This window comes from Fundulus heteroclitus, chromosome 6, assembly GCF_011125445.2.
Source record: "Fundulus heteroclitus isolate FHET01 chromosome 6, MU-UCD_Fhet_4.1, whole genome shotgun sequence".
In the NCBI taxonomy this organism is placed as follows: domain Eukaryota; kingdom Metazoa; phylum Chordata; class Actinopteri; order Cyprinodontiformes; family Fundulidae; genus Fundulus; species Fundulus heteroclitus.
This window is the reverse complement of record NC_046366.1, coordinates 25,083,655-25,104,956: the sequence shown is the minus strand read 5'-3', so window position 1 is coordinate 25,104,956 and position 21,302 is coordinate 25,083,655. Positions and strand designations below refer to the sequence as shown.

At 40.8% G+C, this 21,302-nt stretch overlaps 2 protein-coding genes across 2 annotated transcripts in view; one reads left to right on the top strand and one right to left on the bottom strand.

The window, feature by feature from the left end:
* The window catches only part of LOC118563467 (protein-lysine 6-oxidase-like), a gene marked incomplete in the record, with an annotated part of 89,827 nt that overhangs the window by 11,526 nt on the left and 56,999 nt on the right, over positions 1 to 21,302 (top strand).
* si:ch211-178n15.1 lies at positions 6,724 to 19,785 on the bottom strand. The gene is made up of 3 exons (XM_012869524.3): positions 18,031 to 19,785; positions 12,096 to 12,728; positions 6,724 to 7,235 (listed from the first exon to the last, which is right to left on the bottom strand). The coding sequence occupies exons 1-2, from the start codon at positions 19,000 to 19,002 to the stop codon at positions 12,180 to 12,182; spliced, it is 1,521 nt and encodes a 506-aa protein (XP_012724978.2). The 5' UTR covers positions 19,003 to 19,785; the 3' UTR covers positions 6,724 to 7,235; positions 12,096 to 12,179.

Here is a 21,302-nt window from a genome sequence, read left to right as displayed (position 1 = left end):
GCGTGATGTGTGCATGTTGGACAGGATGGAGTTTTTGCTGACTTTTTATGTTAATAGAATATTGTTGAAAGCCTGATACAGTTACATTTAAACCAATGCGTTTTGTTGAACTTTGAATTTGTAAGTGCAAAATTTTGCTTTTGACTAAAGGTGAAGTAAATTGGTTGAATCAAACTGTCTCCCCTTTTCTTTTCAATATTTGTTTTTTTAGTGTAAAAATGTAAATGATTGCATGTTATTACAGCGTCCTCTGAAGATCTCTTTTTCCCACCATTAGGTGAACTGAGCTGCTCTACTTTGATGGATACGGTTGAGCAGCTTGCGGCCTCAAACACAAACAGAGCTGCATTTAAACACCGATGGCATGTTTGCTGACAGATCTCTGTGAAAGCACAATGGCGGGATCTTGTGTCCGGCGAGGAATGAATTGAGGCCATTTCTTGCTCTCCTCTTGTTGCATGTTTAAAAAAAAAAAAGCCCGTCTCTGGATCCTGACTTGTCACGTCATGCATTCATTAGTTATTACCGGGCTCTGTGTTGGGCTCATAAGTCCAAGTAGGACTGGTATGTTTTGTCTTTGTTGGAGAACTGGACAATATCCCAGGAAAAATCTCCAGAGGGTCACAGAAAAATGTGACTTTACAAAAGGGATTAGATTGTTTCAAATAGCAAGTAAGAAAATATGTAGGCATGAAAAACCATATCTTCTCTGGTGAGGATCATGCTTCCATTTAAATAAAACAAATCACTGCTTCAGACATGTTTTTTATTACTTTCAGACTGGGAAACAGTAATTGGACAACATGTACACTGTTTAATGCCCATATGCTGGGTTTTTATACAAAAAGAGATCATGTTCAGCTCTAGAAACCAGGACCTTTAGTTGCCAAGCTGCTTCCCGGTCTGAACAGATTGTGTAAGGCTCAAAATATGTCTGGAAATCCCCCCTACTCCAATTATCCATCTCCAGTCTCCTGTCTGTCTTGGAGAACTGGAGCTAATATTTACAGACACAGATCTTTCCAGCAGCTGATTTCTGCCATGAAAGCCTAAAGCTGAGACTGACTGCTTGACTAAATAAATATTTTAATCCACCTAAAGGCTAAGATCTCATCAGGGTTGCGGTTTAGAGCATCACAGTTTTTTTTTTTTTTTTTTAAATTGGCAACAGAATAGGGATGGTTTCTTGATGCAAGTTCAGTTGGGTTTATAGTTCAAACTTTATTTAATTCTGGTTCTATGGGGTTGCTACCAGCCCTCAGTATCTTACCAGGAGTGACTGTTTGGAGAACTAAACAATTTCTCACCGGAGAGCTAAGCTATCAGATTATCAGTGATACTTTTTTGTTTAAACGTAAAATGTTTTTAAACTCCTAGTTTATTCTGGAACTGATAAAAAAAAAAAAAAACGATTGAATTTCCCTGAACATATCAAAAATGCCTATAACTGCACAATATATGTTCAGTTGCGGGTAAAAATCACATAGGAAGTCATGTTTGGTCACCATACATTTAATTTGCTTAACCTAGTTGACTCTAGGTTAAGCAAATTAACATGGAGTTTTAAAAAAATAAAACCCCTTTCAGACTAGGATTGTCAATAAAATGGAAAGAAACATAACTTCATGTATTCATTCTCAGCCATGCTGTGTCCACACTGGTCTCTCGTATTACTTTAAGATACAGTTTGAGAATGGTATTTGGACTGATCATATCTACGTAGTCATCTTTTTCCACACTGGCCGATTCTTTAGACTAATGTTTTTGGTTTGTTAAGCTTAAATTCTATTCAAACAAAACTAATAGAATTCTTTAAGTGAAGAAAAAAAATGCGTAATCATTTTCAGATCAAGTGAATCTAGAATCATTTATCTTCTTGTTTTGGGAGTTGGGTGTCTTGTAAACTTTTATGCTTCACTTAATTTTCACAGCTTTTATCGACTTGCACCCAAAAGTCCCAAGGAGCGTTTAAACTTTTCGAGTCCAATAAATTTGCTCCTGGGAACGCTTTGTTCTTTTTCAAAGCAATATGTCATTTTAAACAAGCCGTACTGCGGAGAAGACAATAACTGTTTGCTCAGCTGTGCAGCTTTACGTCAACATCTGGAGGGATTCTTCTCGGGCTTACAAAAGCAGAGACTGTGCCCTGAAAGGCCACAGAAGACAAATCTACACTGGTATCTTTTATTTGGCTGGAGAACATGTATTCCAATGCAGAGGGAGGTAAAGCTGGGACGGGGCAGGTCGCGCCATATGTATTTAACGTACACCGAGTGGAAAGAAGAGACGTTTTCCACAGCCGTGTTTGGAGTGGGTGCAGAGGACAGGGTTTGGTATTTGCAGGTCGTATTTCAACAACGCGGAGCCACGTGACAGCAGGCGAGAAAGAAGAAACGCGCTCGGCCCCATGAGAGCATCTCGGCAAAGTTAGTTTAGGCGCAGAGCAGAGAAATTCCTCGGCAGCTCTGTAATCATGCTGAGATTATTAAGGACAGCTCTGGGGTCATCTGACTGCCCGAGGGGGACTGAGCGCAGACTTTCTCCCATCGGGGTCCTTACACAAGGAGTAGGCACGCTTCCAGTGAAGCCAGTGAACACTACGCCGAACCCAGAGACACAACAGTTGAGTCATCTCCGAGCGGGGATGATGATGGATTCTGTTTTTCTTTCAAAGTGGGTGGCATCATGACTTGGGTGGTATTTGGAGAGATCTTCGTTTGTCTTGAGCCAACATGTTCTTCGTCTCTTCCAGTGATTGCGGCCGTAATGTTTTGATACAAGCTGAGAGAAATCCTTTTTTTTTTCAGCAGCTGAATTCTTGCTTGAACATAGAAAACCCCTTTTTGAGGATATGGTTCCTAATTAAAGCAGCACTGTGTAACTTTTAGCCACTAGGGGAGCTAGACCTGTAAACCTCCAAATTTAGTGCCCTTGAAGACGACTAGCAACACTGCACTGTTGCAAAATTAGTCTCTGTGTTTTAGAATCTGATAGCAGACCACTTTGGACCAGCAGATCGAGAAGTCATGGAGTTACTCATAAAGACAAGACTGCATATACCCCTCTAGAATATAAACCCTACATCAGAGAACCAAAAATATGTCTGATCAGATAAGCGTCATCTCGGCTTTGTTTTGTTGTTGCAGTTTGAGTTCAGACTGCTGTAACCTAGACGGAGCCGACCCTCTCATGTTACATAGGTGAATTTCTGAGTTTGTTCTGAATACGTTTCAACATCTATCCAGGAGTTTTTGCCAATTCTGGCGGCTCGCACTTGAGCAACCTGCAGTTGGTGTGCTGCTGTTTTTAGGGACATGGAGGCCCATCCTCCTAGGCCCATTCTGAGTCAGATGCAAATCAGTGACCCACCCATCACTGTCCTGAGTCGCTAAAAGCTATTGCTTAGTGTGAGTGGAGTACTTGGTCACCTGAATCATGACGAGACTGCAGATGTAAAGTCAATCTTGATACAATCTTGAGGTGTTCCCAGGCCAGACGTGATATATGGTCCTATTGCTCACATGAACAAAGTGGAAACCGATGGACAATCAACATTTAAACTGGCCCATACGGCTTATACTGTTTCCCAATATGTTCAAGTCTTTCAAAGAGAATATCTTGATCAACTTTATCAAATGTGGCGCTGAGATCTAACTGGGTAAGTGCAGACACAGGTCCATTATCTGCGGCCATAACAATATTGTTAGTGACTTGTGGAGCTGTCTTGTCCACCCGGGGCTCCCGTGCTCATCGTTATTTTGAGGGCTACACTGCCAAATAGGACAGGTAAAAACAAAGCAGACTAATAACAAAATATAGTCTATATTCCCTGAACGAAGATGATCAAAATATTATGCATCTAAATGCTTGCTTTGAATGTTATTTTCCACATAAATGTCAATGCCGAATGAAACTTGATTGTCTGGTTGAAAGGGTTGTAAGCCAGTGTAAATTAATTGGCCAAATAAAATTTGGGATTGAAACCTATTTAGAAAATTGTGATGCTATATATTCCCTTATGGCACAACATGGCTGTTACATGTTTTTTCTGTGAGACGGGGTTGTGCAGGTTCACCTGTTGCCCATCGTTCCTATGGGGCTCAGCACTGCCCCCCATATTAGTGCATCATGGTTCTTTTGCCTCACTGTGAATTTTAACTTTTATTGCAGATTAGAAAGACCCATTAAATATATTAGACATACTGTTGAACGTCAGCATGTGTAGTACACGCGTAATCAAACATGTATGTTGGCGATATAAATATAGACTGCCTGCAATCAGCCAGTGTGTGTGGCACAACTCCATCAGGGTAGGCACACCTCCTCACTGCCTCACCTCGCCCTCCTAACGAGTATTTGAACAGGCAATGCATAGATACAGGGTTGATTTTGACCATGAAAATGTTGAAAACAAATGTATATAGAACAGTCAAGTGGACAAACTGATTTTTGCCTATCAATGATAATGTTTTACTTGACAAGGTAACAAATGAGGCAGTGTCTTATTTCATGACTCATCTGCCACTGAGCTTCAGCTGTCAAGCAGATGGCCTCCGATCTAACTCCAGAATAAAGTCATTTAATTTGGACCTCAGGTGGGCTCAGTGAATCGAAGGTGTTCAGGTGTTTAGAGCCAAAACATACTCCAACAACGGCATTCAAGCCATCGCTTGACAGTGGTGTTGCCACGTCTATTTTTGTATTGTCCATTCCGGGACTTTTGTGGTTTGTTCACGGGCAGCTTTGCAAGTTTAATCTGTGCTGCAATGCCTTTAGAGGGAGAAGACTTTCTTTGCTTAGCCTCGTTGTAACTTTTCCAAAACAAAATTTCACATTTAGCATAATAACTGAGATCTGTTCAATCCAAGATGAAGAAGAGAACCTAGGATGTTCAATTTTGTAGAGTTCATTTGACTGACTTGATTGGCCATAGTATGTTTTTGATCATAATTCTGCTGTAGAACCCATTGTCAGAGGCCACCAGATTGTTGGTTTTTGGTTGTTTGTCGAAGTTCATAATGCCTTGCCAAGGTTCCCAGGACCGCGTACGGCTGTGAGTGTTTAAAAAAGTCCCAACCATACGTAGGAAGATAGGAGTTGTACTGCTGCATTAATGCCAGTATTAAAACTCTCTCTTTCTTGCTCTTTTTGTCAGAAATAATTTTGAGTTGGGTTTATGCATAAATTATCCTGCTAACTGGTCAAACGAATGACATCAAACCCTTGACCCACAAAGGCAGATCACCTCACTTGTCAGGCCCCTTTGTCATGGATGTGACGGAGCTGGGCTGACTTCTACACCCTTCGTCGCACCGGCCTCTTCCCAAAAACTTGGAGAGTCTCACAACACCAGAGCATACAGATCCAATTAAAGTCCCAGTGGAGTGCAGATGGTAGAGATTCTTGCTGGCACCTACGTCCCAAATGAGCGGTTGGCATGTAGCCTGCATCTAATGGTTTTTATGAAGACCTGATGACTGATAAATGTCCCTCTCAACAGGCAGTTTTGGAGATTTATTAAACCGTAATTAAAATCCTTTTCTGCGTGCATGGAAAGAAGATAAACCTTGCTCCTTTAACAGCTTTTTTCACAACTTCAGAAGTTTTAATTATTTTCCTGACTGTAGATATGGGTAAGCTTAAGCAGGAAGCTTTTTTTTTTTGTTTTAGCTATTTCCTGACTAATTAAGATTAAAACACATCTTTCTTATTCAATGTCATGCTCTCTTGTGTTTCAGGTTTTAAAGAGGGGCCTAAATAACTGGGTGTCGGCATCATATTATATTTACTAGGGGTGTAACATTATATTGATCCACATCAATATATCGATTAAGTTATCAACAATGCAATTAAATCAATGCAAAATTAAAATATTGATCCATATCGCCATTTTTAAGATACACCTTTATTTAGACAACAGTGACCAGTTAACATATTCTTATTATGATTTTAAAATTGGAAAAATGCTGATTTTGGTTTAGATGTCTGATACGTGTAAGTGCTTAGAAATAAAATAGTCCGATCATATTTGGAGGTTTTTGTGAGTTGATATCAGTGTAAATAATAGCGTTAGACGAGCAGATGATATCGCATCATATCCATCCCAAACCTGTGAATTGAACTTAATCAAAATCGTATCATAACAAACTTCGTGATATCGGTAAATATCGTACCGTCATCCAAACAAATCTATATAACATCATCATTTACACCCCTTATATTTTCACCACAGGAAAACAGGATGTTTTGGATTACTGTTTAAAAACTGGTGATTAACTTGTATAAATTACAAAGAGGCTACCGTTAGATTGGGCACCCGCTTCATTTATGGGTGAGAATTGTCTTCAGTAACTCCATCACTCTAATTGTAACTTTTAACCCCTTTTTTACACATTTGCCTCTCATTAAGCTAAAACACAATTATTCACCAGTGACAGTAAACAGACCTATCTGTCGCTGTATCTCTTGGGGCCACAACGAGGCCCTGGAGTTGGGTTAGGACATTTAGTGAGGCAGACCATTCTGGGTGGAGGTGGTGTGCTCCGTTAGCAGCAGAAGCCCGTAAGAAGAGGGTGGTTAAATTCTCAGACAAGATTTAAACAAACAGCGAGACGGACAGCGGCTCAGCTGGCCTCAGACCACACACGGCCGACGGAGATGATGCAGCTGAAGACGTGGCTCCGCTGTTTGAACAGCATGTTAAGACCCTCTCAGACACAGGTGTGACATTTTGCTGGTGTCGTCTGTTTATTTCATTTTCAAAAACGAGACATTCAGTAATCAATGATGCATCTCAGTTAGATGTCTGACTGATTTGTTTGGCAAAAGTGCAGGAAAACTCATTTTATTGCAATTCAAGTCTCCGCTCTTCCAATACCTGTAGCAGAAAAAAAAAAACAATCTCATAGAAAAAATAGCTTTGGAACAGCTTATATGATATTTATTTATACAGTACGCTCTAGTTTAAGCAATATCCTTTTTGGAAAGGGCATAAAAATAGATATTTTGGGAATGAAAATAAAATAAATAAATTCTATCATGAAAATACAGCTTTTTTTCAGTTGAATTCCTCTTTGTGTTAGTTGTACATCTCCTGGTTAAATTTCGAGAGAGTTTGAGAGCCCCCGGTGCTCATGTGACACAGCAGCAGGTTGATGAGTTTTCCCTTTGGAAATATCTCCACCTTCAGGCCGTGCTCTGTTTCCACCAGCTTGTCCCAGTGGCATTAGCAGCATCTGCCAAAAAAAAAAAACACCAAAAGAAATCAAAGTTGTTAGAATAACAAATCTACACCGAGAGCTCTGCAATGGCTCAGAAAGCTCAAACTCTGCCGCTCCCCAATCAAACACAGCTTCACACGCAGGCTGTGCTTTGTTCAAGGTTTTTCCACTAACATCATTCACTGGCAAAACCACTCAGATTTTTACTGAAAGTGAGACGCTGCGTGTCCTTGTGAGTCATGTCGGATTGCGTCGAGTCAGGGTTTTTATCAGACTTGTCTAAAGGCTTGTGCATCTGCTTTTTCTGACATTTCTTAAGACCACAGCAAGTTTTACACCTTAGGTAAGGACAAATGTGGAAAGTTTGAGATTTTACCTGTTATCTTCCTTTTTTTGGTCACGACTGATGGATAAAGGATCCCTTCCCTTTATTTCAAAAGGGCTGCAGCATAAAGTTAATAAGCACGTCATTTTACCCAGTATAATGTAAAATTTCAATCTGACAAGATACATATTCAGCGTTGCGAGGCATATATTTTAGCACATTTGTATTCATATGACAGTGTGAGCTGTTTTAAAAAAGCTGTTCAATAAAGTCTATAAGAATGTTACGTGACAGCTTTCAGTATTTTTTTAAAACAGTGTGGGATGCACACATATGCAACCCCGTTTCTGTGATAATTGTAAATTAAATAAAAGATTAACCAACTGCCTGAGGTGAGAACTATATGTAACTTTGTGAGGGGAAAACTAAGACTGCACATCACACTGGATGAACCAGCTTCATGGTGAAGCATGGTTGGAGTAATATCATTCCATATGGATGCTTTTATTCAACAGGAAAACTGATCAGAAATGATGGGAAGAAGGATGGAGTTAAACAAAAGAACCGCTTGTGGAAAAAAAAAAAAGCTGTTAGTTACTGCAAAAAGTCTTAAGGATGGAGTGGAGGTTCAATGAGCAGAAAATGTGTTGTGATTTTAAAACATTTGTTTTCTTTACATCCGTCTTTCTTTTATTTTTGCATGTAACTCACAAGTGGACCCAAAAGGTTTTAAATCTGATTATTGTTATTAAAAAAAAAACACATCATGTAGATAAAATGAGGGAAATAACCACACCTCCAAATCAGCTGACAATAAAAACCTGTTTTTGAATATAAATTAATAGTAATAACAGAAAATATTAATTTCTTCAATTATATAAACTATGTGTCAGGATTTTTTATTTATTTTTTGCAAATAGTGTGCATAATGTTTTAATTCATTTATGCATTCATTCTTCTTTGATGCCCACTCTGAGGCGGGCGTCCACATAAAAGGACTCTAATGGAAATTCTTTATTTAACAATGAAGAAAAAGGGACCAGGAGACAACTTGCTGTGCGTGGCTGGGTTGCTTAGCAATGTCTTGCGCTTGTCACCTCAACATTCAACCTGTTCTCGGTGACTAACTCAGATGATTCAGGCCTTCAAAGCACCAGCAGCATGGAGGCTTTCGAGACAATTTACAGACGAAAGGAGACCAATATACAGAGAACCACTTACACCTGTGTCATTTGAATATGTAAAACTTAACAAAAAGTGAAAAGTTTGCAAAGCTCCAACTTGAATCTGCAGCCATGAAAGGAAATAAATTAGGAGCCGCGGGTCTTTTGTTTATGAGGACATCTCAGAGTTTGACTTTCTCTACTCTGTCACATGGCTGGAGGAGTTATGTGATTAAAACCAGACTCTGCAGCTTGGTAAAGCCAAAAAAAAAATAGATTGCAGTTACAGATGTTCCTCACAAGAGGGAAGTACAGCACCTCTGTCTGTGCAGCAACAATGACGGCGGACTCTTGTCTGAGGAGGGCTGACATTCAAGTAGAAGTAAAGTTTCCCCATTTGGTAAGAAAACGTCTTCCCACGTGTCACTTTATTATTAGACTCAGTCAGTAATGGTAAATGTGAAAGTGATAGAAAAAACAAACTAAATCCCCCCTTTTTCACCCAGTTCTGAGTCAGAGGCATGATCATCCTGTAAACACACTAATGCTTCCTTTAGTGTCATGTGATTAGAGTGAGGCAAGTTTGGGGTTTTCCTTTTTCCAAAAACAACTTTACTCCTGCCAAGTTTTAGTTCCCTTAAATTGGTGACTACAAAAATAAAGTTTGTACTGCACCTTCATGTTCAACAGGTTGAAACTACATTTTTAATTTATATGTATTTTAAAGCTAAACAGTCATGTCTCTATTTCTCAAATATTTTTCTTTTATGTCCCATTACAAGTTACAACCACCAACCTCATTGTAGTTAGGTTCGATTTTATGTTATACACCAACACAAAGTGTATTTATTTTTTATTTTTTTTACAAATAAAAACTTGTAATGTTGTACATTAGCATTGAGTCCCTTTTACTCTGGTCCCTGTGAATTAAATCCAGTGCAACCAATTGCCTTGCAAAGTCATCTGGGCAGCAGAGGTGTCAAGTAACTAAGTACAAATACTTCCTTACCTTACTTAAGTAGAAATATTGGTTATTTACACATTAGAGAAGCAATTCTTTTTTTAGCCTACTTTTTACTTCTGCTTCTTATATTTTCATGCAATTATCGGTACTTTCTACTCCTTACATTTTGAAAATAGTCTCATTACTTCCATTTTATTTCAGCTTGTTTTCATTCTGGCTTGTCAATAAATAACAAAAAACAGAAAAATATTCAGATAAATAGTGCTACCCGAACAGAGAGATTTTGATTGTGGTTGGAGGCAGTACTGCACTGAGTTGTTTGGCAAATGGCCCAACAAAAGCTTAAGAAGAAGAACAAACGTAGAAGAACATTGCAATTTCAGGATAGTTATTTTTGGTTTTTTTTTCCTTTACTGATTAACCACTAGGATTAATCATTAATTTTGACAACACTGTCTACTGTATACAGACAACCATACAAGGGTAATTGTTATAATTTGCATTAATGCATTAATTTTCATGTCCAGTTTTGTCATCCTATATCTGTTGCCCTCATCAATTGCTGTAGCTACGGTTGGATGTTCATTCACACTCTAATAATAACAAGTAAAAGGTTATTGATAATACGTCTCTGAAGTTTCACTTTTTGTACCAGTACTTATCGGCAACCAGACATCACCATTACTTATACTTTAGTACTTTTAGTTTTATATCCGGTACTTTTAAGTTTTTACTTGAGTAAAAGCCTCAAGTTGATACTTCTACAGAAGTATTTTTAAACCCTAGACATGGTAAAATGGCTTGTTGCCTTTTAACTAGTCTTGACAACCTCCAAAGTGCTTTACTCTACAGTCTTAGTCATTCACCCATTCACACCCTGACGGTGGTGAGCTATGTTAGTAGCTACAGCTGCCCTGGGGCAGACTGACAGAAGCGAGGCTGCCATACATCGGCGCCACCGGGCCCTCTGACCACTGCAAGCAGGCAATACGGGTGAAGTGTCTTGCCCAAGGACACAATGACTGAGACAGTCAGAACGGTTTGATGTATCTTCAGAAAATTGAAAGCGCGTGGCACCATGATAACCCTGTTAAGACAAGGACGTCCAACTGAACTGACAAGCCAGGCAAGGAAAGCATTCATCGGCCCCATGGTAGCTCTGGAGGGGCTTCAGAGATCCATCTGCTGCAAACATAAGTGCTCTGGTCACATAGGAATCGGTTTTAAATTATTTGGCCACAGGTAAAGTCTAATAATGTGTGGTAAAAAAAAACAACACTGCACAGTGCCCTGAACACACCATCCTGCCAGTAGAACATGGTATAGACATCATCAGGCTGTGTCATGCGTTTCATTTGATGGAGAAGATGGGCGGAGCCTAATATTGGGTAGTCCTGAAAGAAAATCTGTTAGAGGCTGCAGGAGACTTAAGACTGTGTCAGAGATTTACCTTCCAGGAAGAAAAAAAACCCTAAGCATACCCTCAGCAATGGGATGGTTTAGATCATAAAACATGTCACGTTTCAATTTATATAGAAAATAAACAAACATAGAAAATAAACAAACCAACATCTTCACAATGTCTGAAAGGGTATGGGCAGAAGCCAAAGCTTATTTACCCCTTACCTATTGTGTACATTTGTGTGTTAGACTGGCATAGTCAAAGTCCAGATCTAAATATGTAGAAAGATTTTAACTTTGATCTTTACAGACCCTTTTATTGCAATGAACAATAAGCAAATAGTTCCGTCTCAAGCTGAGCAAAGCTGGTGCTGACATACCCCAATAGATGGTTTGAAAAAGTATTACACATGCACTCCACACTTTTCAGATATTTTAAAAGAACATGTATTGTTTCAGTATACGTCACTATATTGTACTATTGTGTATTGTTCTCTCTTACAAAATTCAAAATACTTTGTAGGGGCAAAATGTGGGGGGAAAAAAGTAAAGAGGCGTGAATACTTTTTCATTTACTGACTGTAATATTCTGGCCAGAACGTCCTAAAACATAATCATAAAACAGGAGTTTCACCTCACTGAGTGAAAATCATCTTAGTCTGCCGTCTGATTATAACCACATGTGTAACATAACTCAGAACCAAATTCCCTCTCTCGCTCGCCAGGCCCAGACACATTTTGCAGTGTGGCGAAGACTGGGAAATCATGTGATATCAACAAAAGCGGGACATATTACGCCCTCCCCTTCCTACCGCCGCCCACACACGGAGAGACGCACACACTTTCGACACACATGTCTTCTTCTTTTTTTTTTGTCAAAGAGATGGAACGCTGCTATTCATTTACTGACTTTGAACCCTGCCCTGCCGGTAAACAGAGCAAACGTCATCGGCTGCAGGCACAGACAGAAACATCAACGCTGTAAAAAGAAGAGAGAGAGAGAGAGAGAAAAAAAGACTTACTATGAATTGTTCCCCTGCCTGGTCCCTTTCTGAGCTCCACTTTCTGCGGCTGGGCCTCCTGTTTCCCCCCCACCCCCTCCTCCTTCACACCATGCTGGTGCTCTGGCGTCCTCTTGCAGGGTAGGCAGGGGTCCTGACGGGCTTCAGCGGCGGGTATGGGCCCTTCCCACATCGACCATTTTGAGGGTACGGTGGAGGCTTCTGAGTCCGTGCACTGGAGGTGCTGCTGCCTATGACCACTGTAGGGTCCAGGGTGTGTGGGTGGGGCTCTGGACGAACAGGACCGTTGTGGTTCGACTCTCCTGAGGGGCACAGCTGAGGCGGGTGGCCGTTGGCGCTCGGCTTTTTGTGACCGACCCTTTTGTCGTAGCCGGGCGGCGTGAAGTGGCTGGTCTTGACGACGGACGCCGTGTGCACGGGAGAGACAGAGTTGGTTCTGAGGACGACGCGGTCTTCGTCGACGCCCTGCGACGAGGCCCGAACCGACGCGGGCTTGGGAGGGGGCAGAGGGGCCAGCCTGAAGTCCCCTGAAGGGGGGGATTCGCGAAGGCTGTCGGGTGACCCCTGAGTGATGCACGGCTCCTCTTCGCCGAGGTCGATATTTGCCGTGAGGCGATCAATCTGCTCAACCACCTTGAATAATAATAGAGGAGGGAGGTTGTTACCAAACCGCACTGCAATTTTGAGATGCCGTTGAATTTCTGACTCATTTTTAAAGATTTTTACAACGGTCCTCCGTATGTTCTTAACAGCTTTTGGTTGGTAGACACAGCCTCTTACAAAACCATGCATTCCCCTTGAATTTAGTCCCGTTTCACCGCTTTACAACCAACAATTACTTTGAATTTTAAGTGACAGACCAATACAGAGCAATTAATAAATGAACAGCAGAAATAAAAGAATAGGTTAACATTTTTGCATGCATAAAAATATTATCAAAAGTGTGGCATTCACTAGCATTTTGTCCCTCTGAGCTAACACTTTCAAGAAACATCTATGCACTTACAGCTCAGATTATTTAAGGTTGTGTCTCTACTAATTACATCTACAGATGGAAATTCTTGTCCATTCTACTTTGCAAACGATCTCAGGCTCAGTCAGATAGAATAGAGAGCAAGCAGCCTTGTATTTAGCTGTATTCATCTGAGATGATGGGAGTCAATCTTCTCTGTCACTGCTGCAGAACAGAAACCCCACAGCATGATGCTACCGCCTCCAAGAGTCACTGTGGGGATGTGTGCACTGTTAGCTGCTTGCAACATATTATGTTTTGCTGGTAGACCAGATCCTTTAATTTTTTTTTTTATCTTTTTCACAGCATCTCTATTAATAATCTTCATGTCCAGTACTCAGTTTAGGAGGATGGCCATGGTAGGTTTGCAGTTGTGCCACGCCTCTGTCTCTGAGCTGTTCAAAGCCAAGTTTTTATAACCTAAACTTACCTTTAAGCTAACATACAGCTGAACTCTGTTCACTTCTTATGTGACACTTGAAGGCATCAGGTTGAATTAGGTCTGATGCAGCAGAAACAAAGCAAAGGGGACTGAATACTAATGCATGCCACACTTTTCCCTTTCCTTTGTTTTGGTGTGTCACAAAAAACATCCTAATGAAATACAGTGAAGTTTGTGGTTATAACATGAAACAATGTGCAAAGGATTATGGGATATGAATAGAAGGATAACAGATAAACCAAAAATATACCAGGATTACTTGCAACTTGTGATACCTGAGGGGAAATCTAACTCATATGTGTCTCTTTTCATTTAATCCAAATTGATATCATCATTTTAAAAATTAAAGCAGATTTATTCATCACTAACACCTTTTTTGACATTTTACTCTTGACTTTGCTGAACATTTTTACAGATTCACACAGTTTTCTTTTTCTTAGTTGCACAAGGTTATTTACTGACTCATTCGTTTTTAACTGCTGGGTATTGCAAGACACTGAAGCTACAAAAAGTACAAGTATTCAAAAATAAGATGCACTTTAAATGGATGATTTGGATTGTTTCTGAAGCAGGGAATTATATGTTGTCTTAATGTCTAATTTTATTAATCATAGCTTGCGCAACTTCTCTCCTCTCATACAAACAGATATGCTTATGGCTACATATAGAGCTGGCTTTTTTTTTCTTGTGTATATAAGTATTTTGACTCTATGCGGGTGCAGCCAGCTTCTGTGTAACTTACAGAGAATTTCTGTTTTGAAACATAACGTTTAACAAGAACCACCACACCCACCACACTAAAAATGCTACAGCCAAGAGAAAGTGTTGTGAGTCTCAATCCCAGACTGCTATATACACACTGTTATGATACTCTATGTGCACTATTGTTGTTGTTGTTAACATTGGAAATGCCTATTATAGACTCTTGATCATTTATGCAGAGCTCCTTGTCAATAATAACATAATTCCTTCTACAAAGTCATTAGTTGTTGTCAGGATGTAACCTGTTAGTAGATATAAGTCTCAACAAAAACAATTTTCATTTCAAACTTGTTTTTCATTTTGTTGCTGTTTTAGTCATTTCTTCCCTTCACCATCTCCCCTTTTTTTGGGGAACTTTTAGGCTCCATCCAAAATGTTTTAATTGTAGCTCCTAGCTCCTTTTCTTTAACCATTCATGAGGTCAACAGTAAGAACTCTATCGTGGAGAGGAAAGGAGCTTAAGGCTGCTATGCCAATTTCGGACAGCCTTATATTATGAAGCGTCAGAAACACAGATGGATAATGCTAGTCAAATCCAGCATGTTCACGTACATGTTGCAGTATTGAGGTTTAGGGTGGGACATGGCGGTGTGACGAAAAGCAAGAGCGGCTGAGCCCACAGCTGAACCAACACAAACATGGCAGCACAGGAGGACGCACGCATAGCTGCTGCTATCACCTCTGTTCTGTAACAATCCAAGATTTATTTTTTGACAGTAGAAGAGAAAGAAGTGCCTTGACTAGCTTACCTTCTTGTGGTTTCTCATGGCATCTGCTGCTTATGTTTTAATTTGATACCGTGATTGGCTAAAACCAACCTTTGGTAGGCGGGCACTAAGTGTTGCTTTGCCCAATCAGCTTGAAGAGTTCTGCTGAATGTCCCTCCTTTCCCCAAACAGATTCAAATGGAGCAGTCCCAGATTGATAATGTGCAGAACTAGAGTGCTACATATTATCTATACTTGGCTGGCCAGGTTAGCTCAGAACCACAGTCAACTAAATGTTGTTTAGTATAATTTCTTAAAATGTTCTACACAAATGAATTCTAAATTAAATTGGACGTTTTGTCCTTATCTATCTTACTGATATGACGGATATGAGAAACCGACTGATTTGTAGGATGATTACGCACGTCGATGTGCAAAGGTTTATGTACGTGTAGACACAAAAATTACACATTACTACCTGTGCTGAGACTGCTGGTTGTACTCATCATTCAACTAGTATTTCAAAAAGGAGTCAGGCCCTACATGGCTCTACATATATGTAGATATATATATATTTATGGAAAATAAAAAAGGTATTTAACACAGGATTTACAAAAGTTAAGAAATCTGTATGATGTATGGTACAGACTGACTACAGAGCGCTGGAATACCCTCTGGAAATACCGTGTGAAGTTGTGACCATGAAGCACTTCAGCATTAGCAGTTAAAGTAAAGCAGCAGCAACATGCAGTTGTGCAACACCAGGTAGACTTTATTCTCTCCGGAGCCTCCACATGGACACTGTCCCTTTCTATCCCTGTTCTGTCAATATGTTCCTTCTCTGTAACCAACAGTTGTTCCTGTGTTTATGTTCCTTTGTTTATTCCCAAGTCCCTGGAACAACAAAGTTATTCTACTACCATGATCACTTATTTTTGACTATGCTGTACTGTAGTTGTTTTTGAAATAACACTGACCCGGTGTTGAGAAAACAGTACCGAACTAATCAAAACTCCCCTGCTGATGCAGTGTTTGCTAGAATGAGGATAAAACTGTTGACTTAAAGATGTTTTCTATGCCTGAACTGACCTTTATAAAGGCGCCTTCTCTTGTTTGAGGCTAACTTGCCATGAGCGTTGCTCTTGTGTAAATGGTTGTTCCTATTTTTTCCAAAACTCAGACCACTATGACTTCTCTCTGCTGCAGGTAAGAATATAATAACAGTCTAACACTCACCCCGGTGCTTATTCCAAGATTGAATATGGCCTTAAACATAAGTTGATTTGGGGCCCCACTTCCAGTTCAGCTCACCGAGTTAACCTTAACCATAATATTTTCTCTTTTAAATAGTCAAAACGGAACTCCTGGCATATAATAATGCGCACACTCACACCTAAGGACAATTTAGAGAAGCCAATTAACCTAACAGTCATGTTTTTGGACTGTGGGAGGAAGCTGGGGTACCCGGAGAGAACCCACGCATGTACAGGGAGAACATGCAAACTCCATGCAGAAAGACCCAGGGTTGGATATGAATAATAATAATAATAATAATAATAATAATAATAATAATAATAATAATAATAATAATAATAATAATAATAATAATAATAATAATAATGTAAAGAGCTTTTCTAGATTCTCAAAGATGTTATTGTGTTTTCATAGTTTACAAATAAAACAAACTGAAAGTATCACAAAACAAATTTTGCTTGACACTCAAATTATTCACTTCAGATTATTTTTCCTTTTTTGAAAGACCTAAAAACTCGGAGACTTGGTTTATTTTTCGGATTTTTCCCATTTGGTCTGTAGCGTTTCAACGCAGACTAAGTGGAGATGGTTGGTTTTACAAGCAGGCGTGGAAAAGTGTCATTTATCTATAGTTAAATTGGAGACGTGGAGTGCGTGAAATGAACAGCCAGCTGAAATGATTACACCAGCTACGTTATAAATCATGACTGGTCCCATAATAATGAATCTATGAGTTATTCATAAAATATCAATTGCTACAACGGTCAGTTCTCTTTAAACCTAAATGAATTAAACATTTTAGTTGTAATTAAGTTTAAAATCTAATAAAAATGCTATTCAGAAACCTTTAAAGCTAATTTAAAACAAGGCTCGGGTATAATGAGTTTACTTCATATTTAAAGTTTTCTGAGTGTGAATCTGTGGGGGGGCCCCCTGCTGGCCTGGGGGACCCATGCAGCAGCTAAGTTAACTTTGCCTTGGCTGGCTCTGATTACTTCACAGAGAATTCAAAGCTAACAAAAAAGGCATTTTTGTATTCAGCAGTATTATCATGTAGCTAACGCATAATAATAAGCTGCTTTCAATAGCCAAGCCTGAAGATTGAGCAATTTTAAGCCTAAATTAGCAATTGGTAATTATTTCACCACTGCCAAACTGGATAAACATTAAAAAAAATATTCTGTCTCTTAAACATTGTATCATATATACGGTCTCAATACAGCTCAGTTGCCCATAATTGTAGTTCTTTATTCATTAAGCTGCAAGACGAGGCATTGGGCTCAAATCAATGCTCATTTACAGGCGCATACAAAATGAATGCTGCATGATTTAGAAGGAGTCTGTAGCTCTGGGCTCTGTAATGCGATGGCCAGAACGCTGCCGGCTACAGCGGCGCTCTGCTAAAGGTCAGTGCAAATTGTTCTCAATCACGTCTTCGGTGAGAGACCATGATTGAGTCACAAACAATGCAGTCAGCATGTTGACACACACGCACACACACTAACACAAATGTTCTGATGAGCACGCACATACACACACATGAACTGTGTCAAACTGCTCTGCACCATGGCGATTCTTTTTTTTTTTTTTTTTTTTTGTGCTGCATCTGAGCTTTGTGATAATCGCTATAAATGTCAGCGTAGCCTGGAGAGAATAGATAAAGCAGCGAGGCATCCACAGCAGACGCACTCTTAAATGATTGGACACCTGAGGTACGCCCCAGAGGATTAAACATCTTTAATTACAGACTTTCCTTACCTCTTTCATTTCCACGTGAACTTGCTTCAGACCCCCCAACACTTCCTCCAGATCTGTCACGACTTGCCGGATTTGATCCCTCACCGAGTCCCGCCGCTCCCTTTGCCTCGTCACATCCGACGCCTCGCCGCGTGGGTTGCTCTCGGTTTTCGTTTTGGAAGTTTCCGAGCAGGTGATGTCGGCTCCTTTACGCCTTCTCTGGCTCAAGTGCCTTTGAGGGACCTCGGTGGAGAAGAAGCCCTTATCGGACTCACTGCTGCCATTAAAGCGATCCTCTGATCCACCCTTTGGCCTGCCCTGGTCCAGATAGCCATCTTTTTCCTCCTCTCCCTCAAAGACCACCCGCCTGGGTCCACAGTGACCATTTGTCATGTGCGGATTGCCCGGCTGGGGATGGTGCGGCTCCAAATGATAGCCATTCGGCGCACACCCACAGCTCTCCTCTTCATCCACCGAAATATACCTGACAGTTCGCCTCCGCCTGTACCCTTGACTTTTGACCTGAAGATGAGGGAGAGGGTGGGGTATCCCAGAGTGGAAGGGGCGTGCTCTGTCGCCGCCTGCCACACAGCCACACTGTTCTCTCATAAACGAATAGTGTCTCACCCCAGGCTCCGGCGGGTCGCCCCGCTGGGCAGGGTTCAGCTCCCAGGGGCAGGCTTGACTCAAGTCATCCGAACGGCTGCAAGGGCCCGGCCCCGCAAACACAGGCCTCCTCTGTGGGCTGAAATGACCGGGTCTTTCAACTCTGTCCGCCAGGAAAGGTCTGCCTCCTACGTCTTTGACGCGAGGAGCCTGGGTGTCTCTCCAGCAGCCCTGCGATGAGAGGTCCGTCTGTCCGGCCGGCGCTGTCTGCCGACACCCGTGCAGCTGGTCGTAGTAGACGCAGTGCCGGCAGGGGCAGGGGTTGTTGATGTTGTTGTAGTTGAGGAATCGGTGGCGTCCCGTCGTTTCTGAGTCTTCTGTGTACATGTCCAAAGTGGGCAGTAGACTTGAGTAGAAAACGCTTAAAAAAAAACCTGGTTTCCTTTTCGACAGGAGCTCACTCCAGCCCAGTCATTCGCTCACTGTTTTTCTCATCTACGTCTTCCCACAAGAAAACTTTTCTCTCGCTCTCTTTCTCTCTCTCTTTTTTTCAACTCTCAACCCAAGACTCCTTCCTCCCTCCCCTTCCTTCCTGTCTGTTGTTTCCCCTTTTCTTCTCTCATGTAACTGTTAATCTTGCAGGCACACTTTCCTCAGACCTTCTTTACCTTACTTTCTTCGCCACCTAACTTTTTCTCGCTCCTTCTTCTTTGGCCACCCTTGTAGCCCTCTCTCCAGGACGGGGCCCCTCTCCACCTCCCTCCCTCTCTGTCTCTCTTTCTACCTCTCCCGCCTAGTTGCTCTGTCTCATTTGCTGCTGCAGGCATCCAGTCTTGCTCTCTCTCTCTCTCTCTCTGGCAGAGTATTTCCCGTCTTCTCCCCTCCCCTCTCTGGCTCTCTTTTCTCCACCTCTCAATGCCTCTCGCCTCTGGTATATTCTCTCACATAGTCGCCCATACCTGGATTATTTGAGAATCCCCTCTCTCTCCCCTCCACCTGAAATCCAGCCGCCGTGTGAGGCTCTTCCAGTGAAGGACTCCATGTGGTGTTGTGTGATCTCGGAGGGTGCGTGGAAAGCGCCACAGCTCTGGTGCTTAGCTCATCAGCCCAACTAAAAGCCTTTGCACTCTGCAATTAAACGCTGCCTGGGATTCCTCGGCAAGAGACTGAGAGAAGTGGAAGGGAGGGGTTTGGAGAGGACCGTTCTGGGAGGTGGGGTTTCAAACACACACAGACTAGAGAACAGACGGCAATCTGAGTCAAAAGACATATTGCTGGTGAGGACTTTTATTTTTTATTTTTCTCATCCTCTGTTCCTTTAGATTTCTTTCATTGTCCTCATTTTTGTGCTTTCCGGTCCTCTCCATGCTGTAATTGAATGAAATTTAGTCCATTTCAAAAGCTGAGAAAAACTTCACTCTACACACACTGTCCTGTGCTAAAGTTTTTTAACACCCTTTAAACTTTTTTTTTACGTTTTGTCCCTTTACAATCACAAAATTCTAGGTATTTCATTGTGATGTTATGTGATAGACCAACACAAAGTGGGGAATAGGTCAATATTTTTTATAGAACCGCCTTTTGCTCCAATGACAGCTACAAGGCGTTTGGCATTATGTCATTTGCAGCTTTACTCGTTCTTTTTTTTTTTTAAACCCCTCAGTCTTGGTCAGATCAAATTTAGATCGTCTGTGAACAGCTATTTTTATTTTAAAGCGTAGCACATTCTAAAATTGATTCATGTCTAGACTTTTTCTGGGCCGTTCTAACAATGAAAGTGTTTTAGTCTAAGCCAATGTTTTTCAGCAACTGCTCTACATTTTTAGGTGTTTCCCTGCTGCCACACTACAGGCTGAGAAAAAGAAAAATCAACATTGATCTAATCTGACCAGAGAATCTTCCTGCACACATTTGCCAGGTCCTGTAGGTGGCTGTAAGAAAACTACAAACAGTATTTCTTTTGCAGTGCTAATACGTAGCTGTCCAGTTAACATATTCTCCCACCTGAGCGGTGGACATCTGCAGCTCCTCCAGAGTCACAATCGGTTTCATGGTTGCTTTTCTGAATAATGGTCTTTTTATTTTTGCTGCTTTTTAGACTTGATGCAATCTGCTGGGTTTCCTTAGATAGGAAACATTTTGACCAATATGTCTTGATTGATGATTTGATTGAATTTGATTTTGTAAAGTGGCTTGAGACAACATTGTATTGTAAATTGGTGCTATATAAATAAAATAACGCATTAAAAGCTTTATTTGTAAAACATTGTGCCATTTTCCCTCCACTTCAAAATACTGCACTACTTTTTGTTTGTCTATCTCATCCCAATGAAATACACTGAACTTTGTGGTTTTAACCTAACAGGATGTGAATATTTTCTTTTTTGCAAGACACTGAATTCAACTCTGTTTTGGAGTAAATTCAGTTTTGTAGAAAAGAAACTATGCCCACACCGCCTTAAAATCATTAGCTTTTTTTAATAATTTTTTCTCAGTTTTATGTGCATAACTAAATTTGATAAGTACAATTGAAGACAACAGACATGTCATGGCTAGCAATATCTCTCTGCGTCTGAAATCGCTTGTGCTGCAGATTTTCGTCTGAGGAAGGCTGCTGCTTTGAAAGAAAACAAGTGAAGCCTTGAAAACAATGGGTTGTAAAAAAAAAAGAACTGCTGAGGATAACA